General features: G+C 35.3%; 2 protein-coding genes across 2 annotated transcripts; both read right to left on the bottom strand.

The window, feature by feature from the left end:
- Positions 1 to 8,717: 8,717 nt before the first annotated feature.
- Positions 8,718 to 12,225, bottom strand: LOC306876029 (uncharacterized protein). The gene is made up of 10 exons (XM_079426920.1): positions 12,131 to 12,225; positions 11,586 to 11,624; positions 11,269 to 11,505; positions 10,720 to 11,055; positions 10,248 to 10,571; positions 9,988 to 10,092; positions 9,782 to 9,847; positions 9,532 to 9,603; positions 9,425 to 9,453; positions 8,718 to 9,251 (listed from the first exon to the last, which is right to left on the bottom strand). Exons 1-10 carry the CDS (start codon positions 12,222 to 12,224, stop codon positions 9,183 to 9,185), a joined length of 1,371 nt encoding a protein of 456 aa, XP_079283046.1. The 5' UTR covers position 12,225; the 3' UTR covers positions 8,718 to 9,182.
- Positions 12,226 to 13,440: 1,215 nt separating this feature from the next.
- Positions 13,441 to 16,969, bottom strand: LOC306876094 (uncharacterized protein). Its single transcript, XM_079427012.1, has 8 exons — positions 16,875 to 16,969; positions 16,352 to 16,390; positions 16,035 to 16,271; positions 15,486 to 15,821; positions 15,018 to 15,350; positions 14,744 to 14,860; positions 14,363 to 14,403; positions 13,441 to 14,226 (listed from the first exon to the last, which is right to left on the bottom strand). Exons 1-8 carry the CDS (start codon positions 16,966 to 16,968, stop codon positions 14,176 to 14,178), a joined length of 1,248 nt encoding a protein of 415 aa, XP_079283138.1. The 5' UTR covers position 16,969; the 3' UTR covers positions 13,441 to 14,175.
- Between the last annotated feature and the right edge of the window lie 3,834 nt (positions 16,970 to 20,803).

Here is a 20,803-nt window from a genome sequence, read left to right as displayed (position 1 = left end):
TCGTCTGGTTAACACAGAAGAGGATACAGTATTTGGAAGAATACGGGTAGCTAAACACTTTATGGTATATATATTTGGTTAGCCTCATTAGTTTTATATATATATATATATATATATTTGGTTAGCCCTGCACCTAATGACACATAATAAGTCCGTAACACTTAACAGCAACACTTTATATTTGGTTACCCATTCATAAGGGTTTGGAATAACTTGAGGGTGAATAATTAATGACAGAATTTTCATTTTGGGGTGAACAATCCAATTAATAATATTTAGAATTTAGCTTCTATTTTTATATTTTCAGTCTTTGTTTTCATTTTAGTTTAAGTTTCAATAATTTTGAAACTTAGTTTTTTCTATGTATAGTTTTAGTAATTATAATATTTATACTTATTTGTTTCAATTAGTTATTAAGGTCTAATATTTAATCTAATATTTTATTTCCACTTTATTTCAATGAAAAAAAAAACTGCTCACCTCAAAATTAAAATTCTTCCATTTATTTCTTCTCATATCATTAAATCCATATTCTAAAATTTTGAAAAATATTTATGCAACTATTTCCAAAATAAGTTCATTGTGCCCATGTCTATCAGCTACAAAAATAATAAAAAATATCATAAAAGCACAAGTCATATATGCTATTGTTGTGTTTTCTGTACAACAAATTATATATTTAAAATGCTGTGAAAAGGTTTTTGTCCCCTTCCTGTTTTTCCTCCACAGCGATGTGAAAGACTCATTGCCAGTTATTGCAGTTGTTACTTCCAAAGGTGGCACAACCAGTTATTAGATTATTATTTTTTTTTATTAAATATTTTTTATTATTATTTTTTTTCTTTTATTTTTTTATTAATTTTGAGTGCAGAGTCCCTTTAAGGTGTTCAGCCTGTGCTTTGTTTTCTAGATTTTGGTCATTAAGCCTTTGCATAATTTTCTGTTCTCCGACATTCAGCCACTTGTAATCTTCTAACAGGACATAAATGATGAGGTGTGTCTCTGTGGTTTTCACGTGCACATGGACCGTATTAAATTACTGATGTGAACCTGTCTGCTCCTGTTACACAAACATACCATTTTGCTACTTGACTGTGACACAATTTGCATCAACTGCCACACTAAACAGATGAAGTCTGTTGTTAAAGCTTAATGAATAAGGCTGTTCTGTCTCATCTCTGCCTCCCCCTCTGATATCAATCTACAGCAATAATATCTTCTCATTTACTGAGAAGGATGGCTGCGGGACCCCTCATCTGTCGGACGGTGGGGCCATGCGTCTTCCTCCCCCCACGTGCCAGCGCGTGGATGATCTATTCTAATCGCATCAATTGCACATTACTTCACATCCCATGATGCATCACTCCTCTTTAGCCAATCCATTATATATTTATCACATGGATGCTTTGTTGAAACCACCTCCGTACCAGTCACACGCTCTCAAACCCAACCGTAGGAAGACAGACATGTGGCATTGCCGCCACTTGAGGTTCGGTTTGGGATTCCAAACCTAAAAAGTGCAACCTGTGAGCGGAGGGGTCTAAAGAGGGCTATTGATCGGTGGCCGAGTGACGGATGGCAAAATAAAAGCTTGACAACCTCAACCCAACACCCCCCAGCGCCACCTGATCTTCAATCAGCCGAACCGTGCACCACAGGACGCCACCAGCTACAGGCGCACGAGCTTCAGGTTTTATTACCCCCTAAAGAACAGTCGCAAGTCTAATTGGCAAACTGCGTTCCAATATGCATATATCACGGCAATGAATACTTAAGCAGGGTTGTATTTAAGAGACGCCATACGCTCAGAGCTACCCTCTCTGAGCCGAGACATCAGCATTGCAGATTTATGCCGGGCCACTGTGAGGGAAAACATAAACACACGAGGCATTTGATGAAATGTGTCCATTAATGTGGCTCAGCGAGGGGGTTGGGGGCCCCTGAGGTTCATCATCAGAAAGCATCTACAGTGATCTCCTGGCTGCTTGTTGTAGCCGTGGAGTGTGTGTTGGCATGGAGACAGCAGCGTGGTACATGCGCCCCTCCTGCGGCTAACAATAGCCTTGCCACAGTCTAATCATGACTCAGCCGCTAGGCACGAAATTAAAGAAAAAAACACAAATTAGGTACATGAGGAAGAGGGAAAGAAGGGGAAGGGGCCGATTGCATGTAATTCAGACGATGGCGAGAATAACGGCGCGCAGAAAGCCATTATGTTTGTTATTGTTGATTCAGGCTGTGTGTTATCAGATGGGGGAACAGTGCCAATTATAAATGCTTCTGTGTAGTCTCTCCATATCTCTAGCTTGACCACTCTCTCTATCTGCCTCTCTCGATGCAGATGCTTTTCTTTGGCCAAATCAAATTACAGAGAGGGTTAGTTATTTGATAAAAGCACAAAAACAAGGAAGCACACTCATGCTTTCTCTAACACTAATAAAATAACACTCTAGCACTCTTGTTTTCTCTAACCCCAACAACTCTACATCAGTGCTGTTTGGCATATGGCATATTATCATTTATTTTCTTTTGTAAATACTTTTATTACTGTATGTTTCGTTGAACTAATCAAAACCAAGACAAATTTTATTATAAAATGTATATATATAATATAATAAAATATAATAATATTTTAATAAATGTAAAAATATAATGTAATATAAGATTTCTATCAGGGGTTTTAAACTCATATATGATGTCCCCTTGTGAGAGACCCACATATAAAGGCAATCATATGATTTATGTGTAAAACATTATTTTTTTGTATTGTAAAGATAAAAATATTTAATAATTGTTTTCAAAATAGTTTTCAACAAAATTGCCAAATTTTAAGGCAAATTTCTGAAGTATTAAATTAAAAAAGTTTTATTATGCTAAATTTAAAGTGCATCTGAGATATTTAGACCAAATTAAATTAAATTAAATTATCAGAATTAATCTCACATATTATCCAATTTGGTGAATGTAAAATAAAACATTAGTTATGTTATGTAAAATTTTGTTAATGTACACATTAACTTCAACAACTGTAAAAACTGTTTAAAAATCTGTGTTATATCAAAATATAGACTTCCCAGAAATGTTATTTTAATGTTGCTATTTTTGGAAGTTAATGGTAACCAAAACATTTTTCAAAATATCTTTGGTTGTTATGCAGAAGAAAGGAAGGGATGAAGGTTCAGGATGACATGATGGTGTGACTTTTAGGGTGAACTATCCCTGTAAATGTTGTCTAATAATTTCTCATACGATTAGGAAAAGCCATGAAGTGTCAAGCTGATACTTATGAGCTGTTAAAATGTCGTGGGCTCTCTCAGACCCCACAGAACATGAGTGTTAACAGCACGGAAGGTAAATTCTTGCATAAAAGCTTCTGGTTCAGACACAAACCACTCAACATACTAAACTCTCTCTCAGCACCACAAACACAATATTCTGCAATCACGCCGAGCAGAGCAGCTCGTCTTTGCCTGCTCGTGCAGAGTTCGCTCCACATTAACTTCCTCAGGTTTCATGTTAATGAGAGATCCTGTTCCCGTTTAATAGCTGGCTGTGCTCAAGCCTGCACTGAAAATCAATTTCCAGTCATTTCCACAGAGCATGTCTTCTGCAGTCTCTTCAGGAGTAACAGAGGCCCTACCGACAGAGAAAAATCCATTACGGAGAGAGAGGGAGAGGAGAGAGAGGGAGAGGAGAGAGAAGGAGAGGAGGAGATAAGTCCAGGCAGAGAAAACAAGGGAAACAGGAATCATCGATGAGAGAAAAGAAGCTATGGATGAGAGGATAGATAAAGGGAGAGAAAGAAGGTAGAGAAAGAAACAGCAAAATGTTGAACATTTATCACCAAGCGTAAGCGTATCAACTTTCGTTAGAAAGAAGATGGTGTGCGGAGAAGGGAGGAACAGAGAAAAGAACAATCAATCGCAGATCTGCCAGACGAATGGGACATTCGGAGATGTTGAAGGCACATATAGGATGCTCAGATTGATGGGAGGAGGAAAAGAAAGAAATTCTCCGGGGAGACGAGAACACAATGAGGAGAGAGAGCCCTGCACCTAATGACACATAATAGGCCCGTAACACTTAACAGCAAACAGTTCCATTCCACAGTGCGGCCACATAGCAGAGGGCATTAAATATTCATTTCCATCTCTTGAGATGCTGGTAAGCTGCGTCATCAGTTTGACAGTCGATCATTATAACAACCTCAGCGGCAGGACACCAGAGAGACAGCAGCCATGAGGAGCACGCGTTCACTTTAGGATCTGAACACCGGCCTTTGCTTAACTACAACTGTGTCCAGCAGGCAAATATTTTGCAATCATTGAACCGTAAAACAACCCAAAACAGAGTAAAGCTAGTAGCTGTGAAAAACAGACATTATATTCAAAGAGAAAATGTGTGTAAATGTTGGAGTCAGATCGGTTTTTCATGTAACATGTATGCAAAATCACCCTCAAAGATTATGGGAACCAAGGCACATTTGAAATAATTGATGACCATATGGAAATATTTTTCATAAAGGGCTGGATATGGAGGGAAGTGAACTGATTAAATTAAAATTAAAGTGCAAGATGAGAAGTGACTCTAAAATTAGCACAGGATTTTCTGTCCAGTGCTTTATCTGCACAGTGAATGAACCTTTGTCACCGCAAGAGAGCTCGTAATAGAGCAAACTAGAATTGAAGAAAGCAATATTAACAGTAGACTAGGTTATGCTCATCATAATCATGGTCTCACACACCTCTCATTTTGGCTGTAATTAGTTAAAAATGGCTCTATTATGGTTTATCAGAAATCCATTTTTAACAAGGTATCATCCAGCGTAGTTAAAAATACATTTCTGTAAAAATGAATTCATGAATAAATTAAATAAATCAACCTTACTTTCAATAAGGCTATGTCTGGAATGGAAAATTAACATACTACAGAATAATAATATTAATAATAATAATAATAATAAATATGATAATACATTTTTAATAATACAAATAAAATGCACAGTATGCATTCCTAAATACAAGAATATGCAGTTCAAAACTGTTGTTTCACAATGACCTCATATTGCATTTTTAATTTAGTGAGTGGAGTGTCATTCATTTATCTTCAAAATCAATTTTATTTCCATTTTAATCCTATTTTGAACAGATTCTGTTCAAATAATAACATCTAAGATGTGTCCGAACTCACTTCTGTTTCATTTGCACTCTTGAAATGAAAGGTTGAAGTTACGAGCATTGTGGGATATAGTATTCTGTGCATACTTTTCTGTATACTGCAGATTTTCACAAGTTTATTCCATGCATAAAGACACACTGCATAATACTGCAAAATAAATAAAAAGCACAAAAAGTCTAGTACAGTATATTCCGAGCAAAACCTAAGTAATTAGCATATACAGTAAGAGTACTTCAGCTGCTTCCTCTGTAATGAATTCAAAGTGAGTGTACCAATGCACTTCCTGACTCACAGCAGGAATTCAAGTAGCAGGGCTAATGCATGTGTGTGTGTACGTCCTGCCGTGTTTGAGATTGCAGCTCAGAGCCACCGTTACACAACAGGCTCACTAGGCTATTCACACTTGCGTTGCAGTGCTGGAGTCTGCACGCCATCGACCCCGCTGTGTCCTAGCTTAACCGCTACTCAGGGAGAGCTAGTCTGTCTGCGTCTCACTAACACTGCTGCTATTGAATCTGTTGGATATCAGGAATTAGTCTCTAAATATGCACATGATGATATCTGAATCTATATGGACATGATGATATCTGAATCTTTAAAATATGTGTTCACATTTTAAGTGACCTTGTGTACTTCGTTACTGTATGATTTTCATTATCAAGGTGATGTTTGGCTCAAAGTGAAGTCTTAAGAATGTCAAATGGAAACTGGATATTCATTAAGAAACACCTGGTGTAAATGTATACATACATAGCATAGTGCAGCATTTTCCTCATATAAAACTCTAGGATCCACCTTAGTTCCTAAAATCCTGAATTCTAATAACAGCACTGCTAATGAAATGTCACAATAGCCTCTTTGACCTTTCCATGTTCAGTAACACTAGACATTAGAGCAAACTTGCCCTTTAGTGCTTGGTGTGAAACTACCATTCCTTGTTTAACATTAAGATTTTGATGGAGGAATCCCGGAAATTATTTCACTAGGGCTGCATCCAAAATTACACACTCTTTGAGTAGGTACTTTTTTTGAATATGTAATTATTTCACTACCGATAAAAAGTATGTTCTATATAATATGATTGTGTGCGGTATGAATTTAATCTGGATGCACTGCATTTGTCAGGTTGTTGTTGTCATGTGACCTACCAGCGTCAGTTGCGTCGCTTCTCTGTTATCTTCTCCCAAGGCCTCATGGGATAGTAAAGTGTCCATTAGATGCACACTTCAGAATATTGCCGGAAACAGTAGGTCATTCGGGAACTTTTTTCCTGCAGTTTTAATTCAGACACACTACTCTTTTCACATACTGTCTTTCCTGCTATATACAGTAGTAAGGAAGTATGTGATTTCGGATGCACCCCACCTTTCCATCTTACAGGAATAGGGAGTGAAGGTGAATGTACTATCAGGAGCATCTCTCTTTCTCTTTTCCAAAGGGAGTGTGCTGTTCCTGGAAGCCCCCTTTCATTGGGGGCAGACAGAGTCAGCGACATGTCCATCATAATGCATCAGCGTCGAGTCCCAGTATCCCAGCGTCCCCTGTGCTCGCATTCACTCTTTCACTGTCTGCCAGCGAGCAACACTTCACTGCGTGCTCAAACACTGTTTTTCCCCCCTGAAACTCACCATTTTATATGTGTACTTATATAGCCGGCGTGTGAATATTGTGTGGCCATAAAAGCAGCTGAAATGCAGCATGTCATTATTTACACTAATAAAATGCTGCAACGAGTCTGATTAAACTCGTAGATCAGGTTTGGTTCTCTCTTTTCCACTCTCTTTGCACTCGTTAATTAGCATATTAGCAAAGCTTCAACAATAAAGGCTCGTTCTCCGCAACAACAGCCGTTTAGCGACAGGGCTCTTGTTCCATTACAAAAGAATAATAGATTCACAAGGACACATTTCCTACAACATACTCAAGATTCATGCCCCAGGAATGTATCTGCACGTGAGAAACCCAGACAACAGACATCTGGTGCCATAGACATCCCAAGGCGTACCTTATCAGCCGTATGCAAACAGTAAAGCACTGCTAAATCCCTCTTCAACTGTTGAGAATCTAGTTTGTGACTTGGTTCGAATTTCTGAATATCAGTTTTTCATATTCTGTCATTAAATTCCTGACAAATACACATTGCTATGCTAAGCATAGGTTGTAAAAAAATAGTTTGTGGATACTGGTATGTTGGTGTCCCTACCAAGCTTCTCAAATAGCATCACCAGCAATCTCCCAGTATGTGAAAACCAAGGTTTGACCAGCATTGTTGTTGGTGAACAGCATGGCTATACTGGTTCACAAGTTACACCAATATCTAACCAGCTTGTAAGTTCATGCTCAATAAAGAATACTACATAATATATAACTCACTCTCGAATGTGTATTGAGGGTTACATTATGGATATTATTCTTGCTTTCATCCTCACAATCTACATTCTGACATTTGCATGTTCTCCTTCATCCATAACCATATTTATCAGTTGTGGATGGAAAATGTGAGCTTGCATAAAAATTGAGCCACTAAAATATCCGTCTGAACTACTATTAGTAATGTTTTTTGTTTGTTAATCTATTCCTACTCCTGCTTCAAGAATTGGGATTTAGGTGGTGCAACATTTTGTAGCATTATGTGAGTCTGACATTCAGCAGGTTATGTAATTCTAGGGCATTTGCAGATGGGTTAGACCACAGAGAAAGACGCTGAATTTGTGTACTTGTGGTTGTTGCTCAGCATTATGGAAACAGTATGTTTTTGCTAGGATAGGTGATAGTGTGTAGTTTACTATGGCTTAAAATAGTAAATGCAGAATCACCAAAGCCACCATATCTTACTTGCATGTTTGCATTAAGTGTTATTTCTATTCTGTGTGTGTGTGGTGGCAGAAACAGCTGAAGTGTCTGGAGTGATGGACAGAGTAAAGCGATTTTATGAAACTGAACATATTAATTCAAAGTCAAGGAGATTAAGTTGAGCAGAAAAGCTTTGCTTAACTAGAAAAGGTGCTGTGATTGTCAGTAGTAGAAAGTAAGACTTTGGATAAGAGTCTACCCATCTTGACCGTACTCACGGTGCTCCTCGTAATAAGTCTTTACTGCATGATGTGGTCAGGACCTTAATAAAATAGGATTATTTAAAGCCTACATTTTGTAGACAAAGATGTGAGTCAAAGCATGTGTTAACCTTGGTTATTTTTTTCCCCTAAGCGCAGCCCATTCTGTCAACATCTGCCTTTCCCCTCCCCACAGAACATCATTTATGTGCTTTTGGATTCTGTCATACTCTAATTCATCACTCAATGGTTCTACTTAGCAGACCTTGACGAGCGCTTTAAAATCCCCCCACGTTTAAATAAAGACACGCATTTATACAAAGCAGAGCAACCTTGAGTTGGTGAGGAGCATTATCCCTTGTCCATAAAGACATCCTATTCAAACTACTTTTTTTCCACACTTTTGTGTTTTAGATTGAAGTACATTGAAGCTGCATGTTCTGGGTGGATTCCAGGAGGATGAAAGTGACAGACAGAGAGAGAAGAGGATGTGTAACTGCATAACTCTTTTTTTTTTATTATTATTATTATATTTCAAGTATGTTTTCAAACACTGCCATCAAATGGCCATTTCACCAGCATACTTGCACATAAATGAAGGCGGCTATAATACCATAACAAATGTAAAGTCATAATAATAATCACTTTAGTTTGTACACGTCTCTATTAACACAACATTAATTGAGGGATGCAATAATCCAGTTTCAGTCAGTTAGATGAATATTCATGGTGGTTCACTGAAGGCAGTTGGGTGTATTACACCCCTAAACCTACTCAGCTGATAGTTTATGTAATCTGACAGCGCCATCTGCTGTTCAATAAAGAAAATGTTATACCTTCTCCATGAGACAATAGTTTGAGGTTCTCAAAACTTAAATAAAACACTACGTATCAACAAATGGCAAAACTCTCTCTTCCCCGGGTTTTCATAATAATCTTGGGGAGTTATGTCTATGTCTGGAACCCGGATTTGTTGAAATGAATGGTTGCGTAGGTTACACTGTCTGATGTAACTGTTGTCTGTGGAAAGACAAAACAAATTAACAGCAATAAATAAGCTATTTTGGGGTAAAATGACAACCACATTTGGCAGCAAAATAAATTAACAACATTACTTAAATACAAAAAAAAAAATTAAAATATTATTTTTGGACTGTAACAGATGTGTAATATTAACAAACATCTGCACTCACCTCATCTCTTTTATTTATGTTTGTTTTTCCTGCAGAAAAAAAGTTATTTAAGAGAGTATGTTCAGATGAAATGATGTTTCACAATTCCTGGAGGAAAAAAGTCTTACCATATCTGTTTCCTCTTATATTGCAGTATAATGCAGAACTGTTTTTTCTGTTTTCCATTGTGCTGCTGCGCTCTAATGGAAGAAGAAAGCTAGACATTCACATTTTTTTTGGAAAGCTTGTGAGCACAAAAGTCACCAGTATGATGCTAGGGTTTTGTGCAATTTTCAATATGTGTGTTTAGTCATTTAAAAAAAACATCTAGCAGTTAATGGAAATATGAAACTAAATATATTTTGCTGATTTGAATACCTCTGTCATTCCTCATTTGGCTGATATTGATGTAGACTGGTTCAGACTCCTGAGGGTCAGAGTGCACTAAAATGATTGCAAAAATAGCAAGAGTAAGAAAGAAAGAAAGAAAGAAAGAAAGAAAGAAAGAAATCATTCACTGTGAAAAGATTAACAAAAGACAAAAGAGACTATTTTGAAAATAATAACTGATCGTATTTTTTTACTTGACTTTCGTTTCCTGTAACAGTAATACAAGAGAGCACCAAGCAGAATCCCAGTAAACAGAACCAAAACACAGGGTACTGTAGCCTTTGCATGTTTGTTGATTGCTGAAAGAAAATAGAGACTTTATTGGTAAGTTCAAAGTGTTAACTAACTTAATTTTTAGATTTTCTGTACCTGGAACATACTGTATTGAAATAAGCATTTTCATGTACATTGTGAGCCTATCATTTATATTAAGGTTAAATGTACGGTATATTACTGTTTGTTACAGTTGAGATTTCTGAACTTGGAGCATTTGTAGTTGTTGAGGTATGACTGTTTGTTATTGGGGCCAGAGCTCTGAGAGTACTCTCAGTAAAAACTGCACACTGCCAGTTCATCGGGTCTGTTTCATTGCTGGATAGATTCACTGTGAGTTGTAACTTGTTATTTTTCTCAGTCATAATTTGCTGTTTGACCAAAACTCCTCTGTTCCCCTCCATCCTGAGCCAGACCAGCGTCACTGAATCAGTTACTTTAGAAACTTCACAGGTCAGAACCACTGACTGATTCTTCAGCACACCATCAGGGGGCTCCACTGAGACTGAAATAAACAGCATGAATGACTTTGTAAATGTACTGAACACATTTACAAAACAATAATTCTTTAGGTGTCTGATAATCAAATGTAAATGAAAAATCTGTGTTTATTTATTTATGATTGATTGATTGATTGATTGACTTTTGCAAACCTCTGATGGTGTGTAGTATTATTGTTGTGTAGATGCCAGTTTCTGTAATACATCTGTATGTCCCTCTGTAATTGAAGTTCACAGGTGAGATGTGAAAGATTAAAGCTTGACTGTTGTATTCGGTTGAAGAATGTCTTCCTGGTTTAATTGGTCCGTTTAACTGAACTTGTCTTCCTTTTTCAAAGGCAATCAGATCAATCTGTGAATTAGGCCTTGGCTCCCAGGTCCACTTCAAGTTGTTATATTTCCTGCTAGTTTTGCAGATCAGTAATACATCACTATTACTGGAGCTTTGCCTGTAAATGGGACGATTTTTATTTTTTCCAGTGTTTGAATCTGGAAAGAAAATAGGTAACCTGGTGAATCTCAGTGAATATCTTAGTTAAAACATTTAATTTCTATGCATATTTGTGAAAGGTGATTCTTTAAGCCTAAAGCTTAAAAAACATACAAACAAACACAAGAAACAACTTCTGCAGAATTCTAAATGGAAAAATATTATAGATCATTATCATTTTGGCATATAACTCAGAATTAACATATACTTACGTGACGTGACATTAAGTGTGCGAATCCTAACAGTTTCTACTCTTCCATCTTCCATCAATCTACAGTAATATTTCCCTTTACTGCGTTCATCAACAGTGTGTAAGATGATGTCGGCAGAGTTGTTGTACATCAGTGTGGTGTTGGATATTTGTTCTCCATCTTTCTCCCAGAGCAATGTGGAGGATTCAGACAGGAGAGGGACGTCACATCGCAAAGATACATCAGATCCATGCGCGACTTTGAGAGATGAAGTATAAGAACAGAGTGTGAGAAACTGTATAGATTTCTTAAGTTTAAAACAACCAAATTCAACCAACCTTCATTTTGGGTCTGAACTGTTTGAACCGGTGGATATTCTGTACAGAATGAATAACACTTACAACAATTTCAAATAACAAACTTTGCAGGACAAACCAAACTGCTAGTGCATCAGCCGAGGACCCTGAACAAAAGTATGCATTTACCAGCATTTTCTAAAACATTTGAACAAAGAGAGGCTGAACGCTTTCTAAATATAACGTTGATTTTCTAGTGATTGGTAATCACTGACACAGATTAAGTTTGTTACATTTGTTTTGAATAAAACAGTTACGTCTTTAAACAGTCACTTAATTTGAATTTGATAACAATAGAGATTAGTCTACAGATTAGTGTGCTATATAAATAGTTTTTTTATTACTTTAATTTTCTTTTTCAAATGGCTTGAACATTATTAAATCATTCTATAATTTATAGTTTCTAATTAGTATGTTTATACTGTGTACAGTAAAATCAACAAACACCAAAAGAGGGAAGAATTAAACAATATCTTGACAGAATAATCTCCCTCTTGACATGATCACTTGGTTAAAGTGAGACTCACCGATAGCGTGAAATCGAGAACAAAATCCACACATCAGAATAAAGATTTTAGTAGATGTAAGTGGCATGATTCTTCTTTGTAGTGCCTCAGTCATGCACTCTGAAGAGTTTAAAGAAAGAACTAGCCAGCAGCTTTTACTGGGCGGTGCAATATTCAGAAATCTAAAGTCATAGAAAACTATCAGCTTATGAATTTTAAACAAAATTTTCATGCAGAGAGATACTGTACTAGATAAAACTATTACATTTTTTCAGTGTTACCATGTTAAATTACATTTAGAAGTATAAACAGATACCCTAAACATTTTTATTCAGGGTAAAAAAAAAGTATTTTAAAATCTTCTGTTTGCACATCTATTATTTAAATAGTTTATTTATTTCAGTTAAATCAGGCATGCCTGAAAACAAATATTGTTTTTAGACTCGTCTGGTTTGCACATTTAGCTAATTTCCAGAGCAGGAAATGGTTTGCTAAACTGAGCTATCTTGAGGTTTCTCTCAGTCACACAATTCTGCGATCTAAAGCGTGATCTAAACTCACAACCTTGCTTTATTGAGGCGATCTATTTTTGAAACTCAGTCTCTTTGTAGGCCCATGCAAATTTACAAAAACAATATAGAAAATTACCCTGTCATCGCCCATGAAAATGTATTAATTTGATTTAATGTATAGTTATTGTAAGTAATTATAATCATTATAATTTATTAAACAACAAATGTGAGTACTTAATATTGCTACTGTATTTTTTTATCTACATTTTAAAAATATATATAGTATTATTATTATTTTACCCTTTGCCTTCATAAGGCCATTTCAAATGTGCCTGATAACATTTAATATTTAAAAATAGTAACATAACTTATTTAAAGGCTTCAGTGCACATAAGCAATGCAATAAATTGACATTTATTTTGATGAATATGTCAAGGTTTAACTTGCTTGCAATGTAAGACAGCCCCCCCCCCCCCCCACCACCACCACCACCACATGTCAGGAAATACTGTGCTACGTTTAAAACAGTTGCGTGTTATGAAACCACAGTGGGGTTTCTTTCTGAAGTGCGAGTATATTGATTCAAGTCTGATTACTCCGAAATAGTGTTGCATTTCTGTTTCTACTGCAAATGAAACCCAAAGAATCATTGCATACAGACAGGGCACCTGTACAATCTCACTAGAGCATAAAACAAGAATTATCAGTCTTAATTCATTCTTAATATACCAAAATAATGAATGAGTAGCTTGCTGTTATTAATGATATATCCATTTGATGATTTAAATTCCATCCAATAACATATAAAAAAAGTTTACAAACTTTTACATTTACATTTATTTATTTATCAGGCCTTTTATCCAAAGCAACTTACAAATGAGAAATACAAGTGATTCACCACATAAAGAGGCAATAAACTCAAATGCTAATACAAAGTTTAAAGGTGATGAAACACAAGGCAAAATTTTCAGCAATGTTGCTGGTCAATATTGCTGTCAACAGGCAACCAGGTGAGACACAAGGCTCACAACTGATCTAAAGTATCCAGTAAAAAATGTGTTGCCCATTCACAATGGGAAAGTGGCCAAGCAACATTACCCAGCAACACGGTTAAAAAAATCTGCCCTGTGCATCATTTAAACATCATTTAAAACAGTACAAGCTAGAACAACACTCTAAAAAAATGTAAAAATAGGGCGCAATATACTGTATTTGAAGGAATTGTTCTGTGTTTATTTTTTTACAGGTGTTTTATCAGTATTTTGAATTTTACGCTTCATTGCATTGTTTTAGAGTAAACAGAAATGTCCTTTAAATGAATGTATAATGTTATGTGTAATGAGCTGCCAGTACTTTTTCTGTTATTTTACGGATTTATTTTTTACAGTGAAGAAGGGATTAAGGAAAAGCGAATGCATAGAGGAAGAACTGTATTCTTTTATTTATTATGTAATTGTTTATTTTCTCAGCAGGATGCAGTTAAGTGCTCACAGAAGAGATAGTTTTAAGCTGTTTCTTGAATCTGCTCTGTACAAGTCCTGTGCAAGTGCTGGCTCACTGTGCTGTACTAGCTGAGTAGATGACTGTAGTACTGCAGTCCAACACCTGTAAATATTGAAATGTACAAGCTTAATGAGCGTATATACTTTATCGAAATCACAACCATATATAACACGTGTATTATTATCACATCAAAACGACAATTTGAAATGTTTATGATAGATGGTGTTTCACAGCTAACCTCTGAACTTATATACTTGGTTTTAAACCAGCTGTCAGCTCCTGGAAAAATGTAAAGAACATACAGAGGTTAATCTGCAAGAAGCCAATGTCCCTTAATGCAAGCCTGGTGATTTGGTATCCATTAAGTAACTATTTCTAAGTACAGCTCTTATATACTTGAATGGAGACAGACCAAAACCTGATAAACACTTATTAGGTCGATCCAAGCATGCACTAGAGTAGAAAAAAGGGAGTGTCTCTGTGAAAGGGCCATTTCTGTAGCTTTTTAAAAGAAATGTGGGACATTCATTCAGCTGCTTTATTGAGCATCACAATTGGTCCTATTCTTTTTTCTATGGCCCATCTTCTCCTTCCTATACTGTCTCTATGATGAGCTCACCTGTTTTTTGTTGACATTTAAAAACTAGAAATCCCAGCAGAATCAGCACACTGACAATGGCAGCACAAGCTATGATGATCACAATATGTAGAAGACTGTCCTGTGTCATGGTGTCTTCTGCAGAAACATGTTGAGCCACATAATTACACCAATGCCATGATTACAAAGTGACAAATTATTAGTGTAATCTACAGAACATTCAGATTGTCTGTCTTGTGTGTTATAATCTTATTCAAGGTGAAAATACTGTATATTAATGGTTCAAATATATTACCTTGGTTTGTTACAGTTGAAGTCTCTGTTGACATACTTGGAGCATTTGTAGTTGTTGAGGTATGACTGTTTGTTATTGGGGCCAGAGCTCTGAGAGTACTCTCAGTAAAAACTGCACACTGCCAGTTCATCGGGTCTGTTTCATTGCTGGATAGATTCACTGTGAGTTGTAACTTGTTATTTTTCTCAGTCATAATTTGCTGTTTAACGAAAACTCCTCTGTTCCCCTCCATCCTGAGCCAGACCAGCGTCACTGAATCAGTTACTTTAGAAACTTCACAGGTCAGAACCACTGACTGATTCTTCAGCACACCATCAGGGGGCTCCACCGAGACTGAAATCAACAACAACATGAAAGACTTTGTAAATGTACTGAACACATTTACAAAATAATAATTATTTAGGTGTCTGATAATCAAATGTAAATGAAAAATCTGTGTTTATTTATGATTGATTGACTTTTGCAAACCTCTGATGGTGTGTAGTATTATTGTTGTGTAGATGCCAGTTTCTGTAATACATCTGTATGTCCCTCTGTAATTGAAGTTCACAGGTGAGATGTGAAAGATTAAAGCTTGACTGTTGTATTCGGTTGAAGAATGTCTTCCTGGTTTAATTGGTCCGTTTAACTGAACTTGTCTTCCTTTTTCAAAGGTTATCAGATCAATCTGTGAATTAGGCCTTGGCTCCCAGGTCCACTTCAAGTTGTTATATTTCCTGCTAGTTTTGCAGATCAGTAATACATCACTATTACTGGAGCTTTGCCTGTAAATGGGACGATTTTTATTTTTTCCAGTGTTTGAATCTGGAAAGAAAATAGGTAACCTGGTGAATTTCAGTGAATATCTTAGTTAAAACATTTCATTTCTATGCATATTTGTGAAAGGTGATTCTTTAAGCCTAAAGCTTAAAAAACATACAAACAAACACAAGAAACAACTTCTGCAGAATTCTAAATGGAAAAATATTATAGATCATTATCATTTTGGCATATAACTCAGAATTAACATATACTTACGTGACGTGACATTAAGTGTGTGAATCCTAACAGTTTCTACTCTTCCATCTTCCATCAATCTACAGTAATATTTCCCTTTACTGCGTTCATCAACAGTGTGTAAGATGATGTCGGCAGAGTTGTTGTACATCAGTGTGGTGTTGGATATTTGTTCTCCATCTTTCTCCCAGAGCAATGTGGAGGATTCAGACAGGAGAGGGACGTCACATCGCAAAGATACATCAGATCCATGCGCGACTTTGAGAGATGAAGTATAAGAACAGAGTGTGAGAAACTGTATAGATTTCTTAAGTTTAAAACAACCAAATTCAACCAACCTTCATTTTGGGTCTGAACTGTTTGAACCGGTGGATATTCTGTACAGAATGAATAACAGTTACAACAATTTCAAATAACAAACTTTGCAGGACAAACCAAACTGCTAGTGCATCAGCCGAGGACCCTGAACAAAAGTATGCATTTACCAGCATTTTCTAAAACATTTGAACAAAGAGAGGCTGAACGCTTTCTAAATATAACGTTGATTTTCTAGTGATTGGTAATCACTGACACAGACATGTTTAAGTTCATTTATTTTGAATAAAACAGTTATATGCACATTTAAACGAGCTCGAGATCATGAAAATGACATATTACTGTACTATATCATTTTCCCCTTTAATTATTTTTTTTCAAATGGTTTGAACATTATTAAATCATTCTATAATTTATAGTTTCTAATTAGTATGTTTATACTGTGTACAGTAAAATCAACAAACACCAAAAGAGGGAAGAATTAAGCAATATCTTGACAGAATAATCTCCCTCTTGACATGATCACTTGGTTAAAGTGAGACTCACCGATAGCGTGAAATCGAGAACAAAATCCACACATCAGAATAAAGATTTTAGTAGATGTAAGTGGCATGATTCTTCTTTGTAGTGCCTCAGTCATGCACTCTGAAGAGTTTAAAGAAAGAACTAGCCAGCAGCTTTTACTGGGCGGTGCAATATTCAGAAATATTCAGATATACTTCCAAAGGCTGTAGAAAACGAGTAAGAGGATCAAGCCTCAAACTAACTTAAATACAGACACACTAATATGTATTGTCATATGGATGCTTAGTTGGAATAATTTCATCAGGTTCTCAAATGTTACATTTGATCTATAGATCATTCTTCTAACATCCGAACATGGTGTTTGGTTCTTTACAGAATTGTGGTTTTTAATCTTGGAGACCTGCACCTGCAAACACTCCATTAGATAAACATAGATTATATTTTATTCCCTTCAAGGTTGAGCTACAGCACATCTGCAAAAGAACAATACATTCACACAGAGCAAATGTAAGCTGACATAAACTTCTACTTATGATTCAATGTCAGATTTTAACAGATAGTGTCCAATAGCGCTGTACACCATATATGCAGTTCAAATGACCATCATGACCCTAGGCACAATTGACTTTACATGTCTCATACAGCTGTCATTATAACAGCAAAATAAATACTGTAGGAACAAAACATCAAACTCTAGATCACTTTGATTAATTTGACTGCATGATGATCAAATTAATTAATAACAAAACAAGTGCATATTTATTCCCTGGAAGCTGGGTTAAATGTTGTTGTATACCTTACACGGGTCAGACCCTCAGTCACTTCTCAGATTTCAAATACAGACATTGCCTCTCATATTAAAGGAATAGTTCACCTTAAAAATGAATCATCATTTACCACCCTCATATCATTCCAAACCTGTATGAGTTTCTTTCTTATGTTCTACATAAAAGAAAATATTTTGAAGAATGCAGGAAATCAAACAGTTGATGGTCCCCACTGACTTTCATTTCTTTCCCTAATGGAAGTCAAAGGGGGCCAAGTTGGCCAACAGCTGTTCGTTTCTTCAAAATTGTTCAGAATATCTTCTGTGATCAACATAAGAAAGACATAAAACATGACGATGAGTAAATGATTACAACATTTTCATTTTTAAGGTGAACTATTCCTTCAATACTATATATGCAGTGGATTTGAGAAAACTTTGATTTCCTATTCATTATATAATAAAAGTATGAAGAACTGACGACAAACTGTATTTTGAAATCTTCTCTTTGTACATGTTTTGGTTGAAACAGCTTTGATAACCCCATTTTAGGTTATCGTACATACATAATAAAGCATGTCTGAAATAATAAAGTAAATAATAAAGCATGTCTGAAAACAGATATTATTTTTAGACTGGTCTGGTGTGCACATTTTGCCATTTTCCGGAGCAGGAAATGCTAAACTGAGCTATCTTGAGGTTTCTCTCAGGCACACAAGTCTGTGATCTAGAGTGTGATCTAAACTCACAACCTCAAAAGGTTCATTGAGGAAGTCTATTTTTGAAACTCTCTGTTTTTAGTACGAGCTACAGCACTACTATCTTGCTTGCTGTGTTTTATAAAGCAGTCTTTGTAAAGCTACACACAAAAAAAGAAAGAAATCTGTAAAGGGCACAATATACTAAATTAATTTTCCATATTTGTCCACAGTTTTTTTTTTTACCTGTATTTTTTACTTAATTTTACAGTTTTTTATAGTATCAAAAATACAGTAAAACAGCATTATGAAATATTATTTAATACAGAAAATAAAATGAATCTTTCTATTTTGATATATTTTGAAATGTAATTCATTTCTGTGATGCCAAACTTGAATTTTCAGCAGACATTTCTCCAGTTTTCAATGTCACATGATTAATTAATATGTTTTCAAGAAGCTTTGTTGAATAAAACGTTTGCAGGACTACATTTATTTCAAATGTAAATCTTCAGCAAGATTATTTCTTTACTGTGATTTTTGATCAATTTATATGTGTAGTTGCTAAAAGTATTAATTACCTTTCAAATGTAATAGTGTAAATTTAATTGAACTGACCTGTTGTGAAAAACAGTTCTTGACATTAAACAGCCTTCTTTAGGCTTTTCAGGAAAATGTAATAAGTAAAAATATATATAATGTAAAATATAAAGTAAAAAACATCTATGTATTTATGCATGCATGTACTTATTTCCAGTGGAAATAATTAATAAATTGCATGAAAGGAGGATAGAATTAAACCAGAACAAAATGTAATGAAGAAGAAGAAGAAGGTGTTTGAAATTAATGTTGTTTGTGTTCTTTGTGCTGGTCTGAGGTGATTGTAGTTAGACAGGAAGTATAATAAACATTTATTGTTATTGTTATTATTCCGTTAAGCCTGACAAAATTCCATATCCCAACGTTTGCAATAGAAAAAGGCTTCAGTGCACATTGGCTATGCAGTCATTTTCTTTTTATGAATATTTCTTTTTTACGTCTGACTTTTGGTTAGTTGAAACATTTGTTTGAAAACTTAATCTTAGCTTCTTCCATTCCTGTAAATACTGTTCTACATTTAACACAGTTGTGTGTCATGAAACCACATTGAGGTTTCTTTCTGGTATGTGAGCATATTGATCTGATTATACTCGTGTTGGTGTTGCATTTGTGTTTTCAATGCAAGTGAAACCCAAAGACCCCTTGCTTTCAGACAGAGCACACGTTGTACTTGAGCACAGTATAGTTCATTTGTCTAATGCTTTAACATACCAAAATAATGAATGAGCATGCTATTATTAACCCTTGTGCACCCTTATGGACATTTTTGTCCATTTTATTTTTTTATATATATAATTTTCCCCATATTAATGCTAACTGCATAAATTTAGGCTCAGGTGTGTATTTTTATTGGAATTTTAATATTCCACACTCATTTCCTTTAATAAACCTATTTTACACTAGGTAAAAAAAAAGTGAAACACTCAGCACCATTTGGACAAAAATGTCCCCATTGAAACCCATTAAAACTGCTATTTTTAATCGCAATGCCGTTTAACTGTAATATTATGCAATTTTTGTTAATAGGCTTTCATTCGGTTGGCAAGGCTTCAAAAATTTTTTTTTTTTTAATTTTTACTAGATGGTGCCATTTTTTCAGGTTTGGTCTATAAAGCAAATACTTGCTTTTATTCCTGTTTCCTGCTTCTGCATATTATAGAGTCAATTGGATAAATAATGCAGCTATAATTGTGTTGGTGTGTTGGTATAGGTGTCAGAGTGTGGTTTCTATGTGTGTCATAAAAAAAATTGTGTGTATGTGTGTGTGTGCTTGTAATATTTGAGAAAGAAAAACTCTACTGTAAATCACTAATCCAACCACTGTGTGCACCAGCAGAGCTTTGCTGGCATCTAATGGGGAAAATTTGGTACTGCGCCCAAACAATATTTTACTGAAAGCTCATTTTTTGAGATATCAACCTCAAATTTGGAACACAACTTGTTTAGATTAATGCCTTTGAATTTCTAGCAGGTTTAGAGTTCAACATGTTTCATATATAAAATATTCATAAATTAAAATACTGTTCATAAATCATTTTCATGAACTTAAACCTGTATAACTTTTTAAGGTTTTCACTTTTTAACCTTTTTTTACTTCAACAATAATCTGCCATGGGTCTTCTGATGAGACGAAATGAGACGAAACTTAAGTCTGTGCTCCCAAGCTTCCAATTTTTATGACTGATTTTTTGACATGGACATTTTTGTCCACTATGGACCTAAGTGTAACTTTTTTTTTTTTATTAATGCACAAGGGTTAATACAAAATTCACTCAGTTTTCCATTACGATAATTCAATAATTTATATATAAATTCACGGTTCGATACGATTTCGGCACAACAGGATAAAAAATGAATCTACTATGCTTGGTTCCTTTTCATTTATT

This window comes from Barbus barbus (genome assembly GCF_936440315.1).
Source record: "Barbus barbus genome assembly, chromosome: 10".
Lineage (NCBI taxonomy): Eukaryota > Metazoa > Chordata > Actinopteri > Cypriniformes > Cyprinidae > Barbus > Barbus barbus.
The sequence above is the reverse complement of the archived record's forward strand: the minus strand, read 5'-3'. Positions and strand labels throughout refer to the sequence as shown.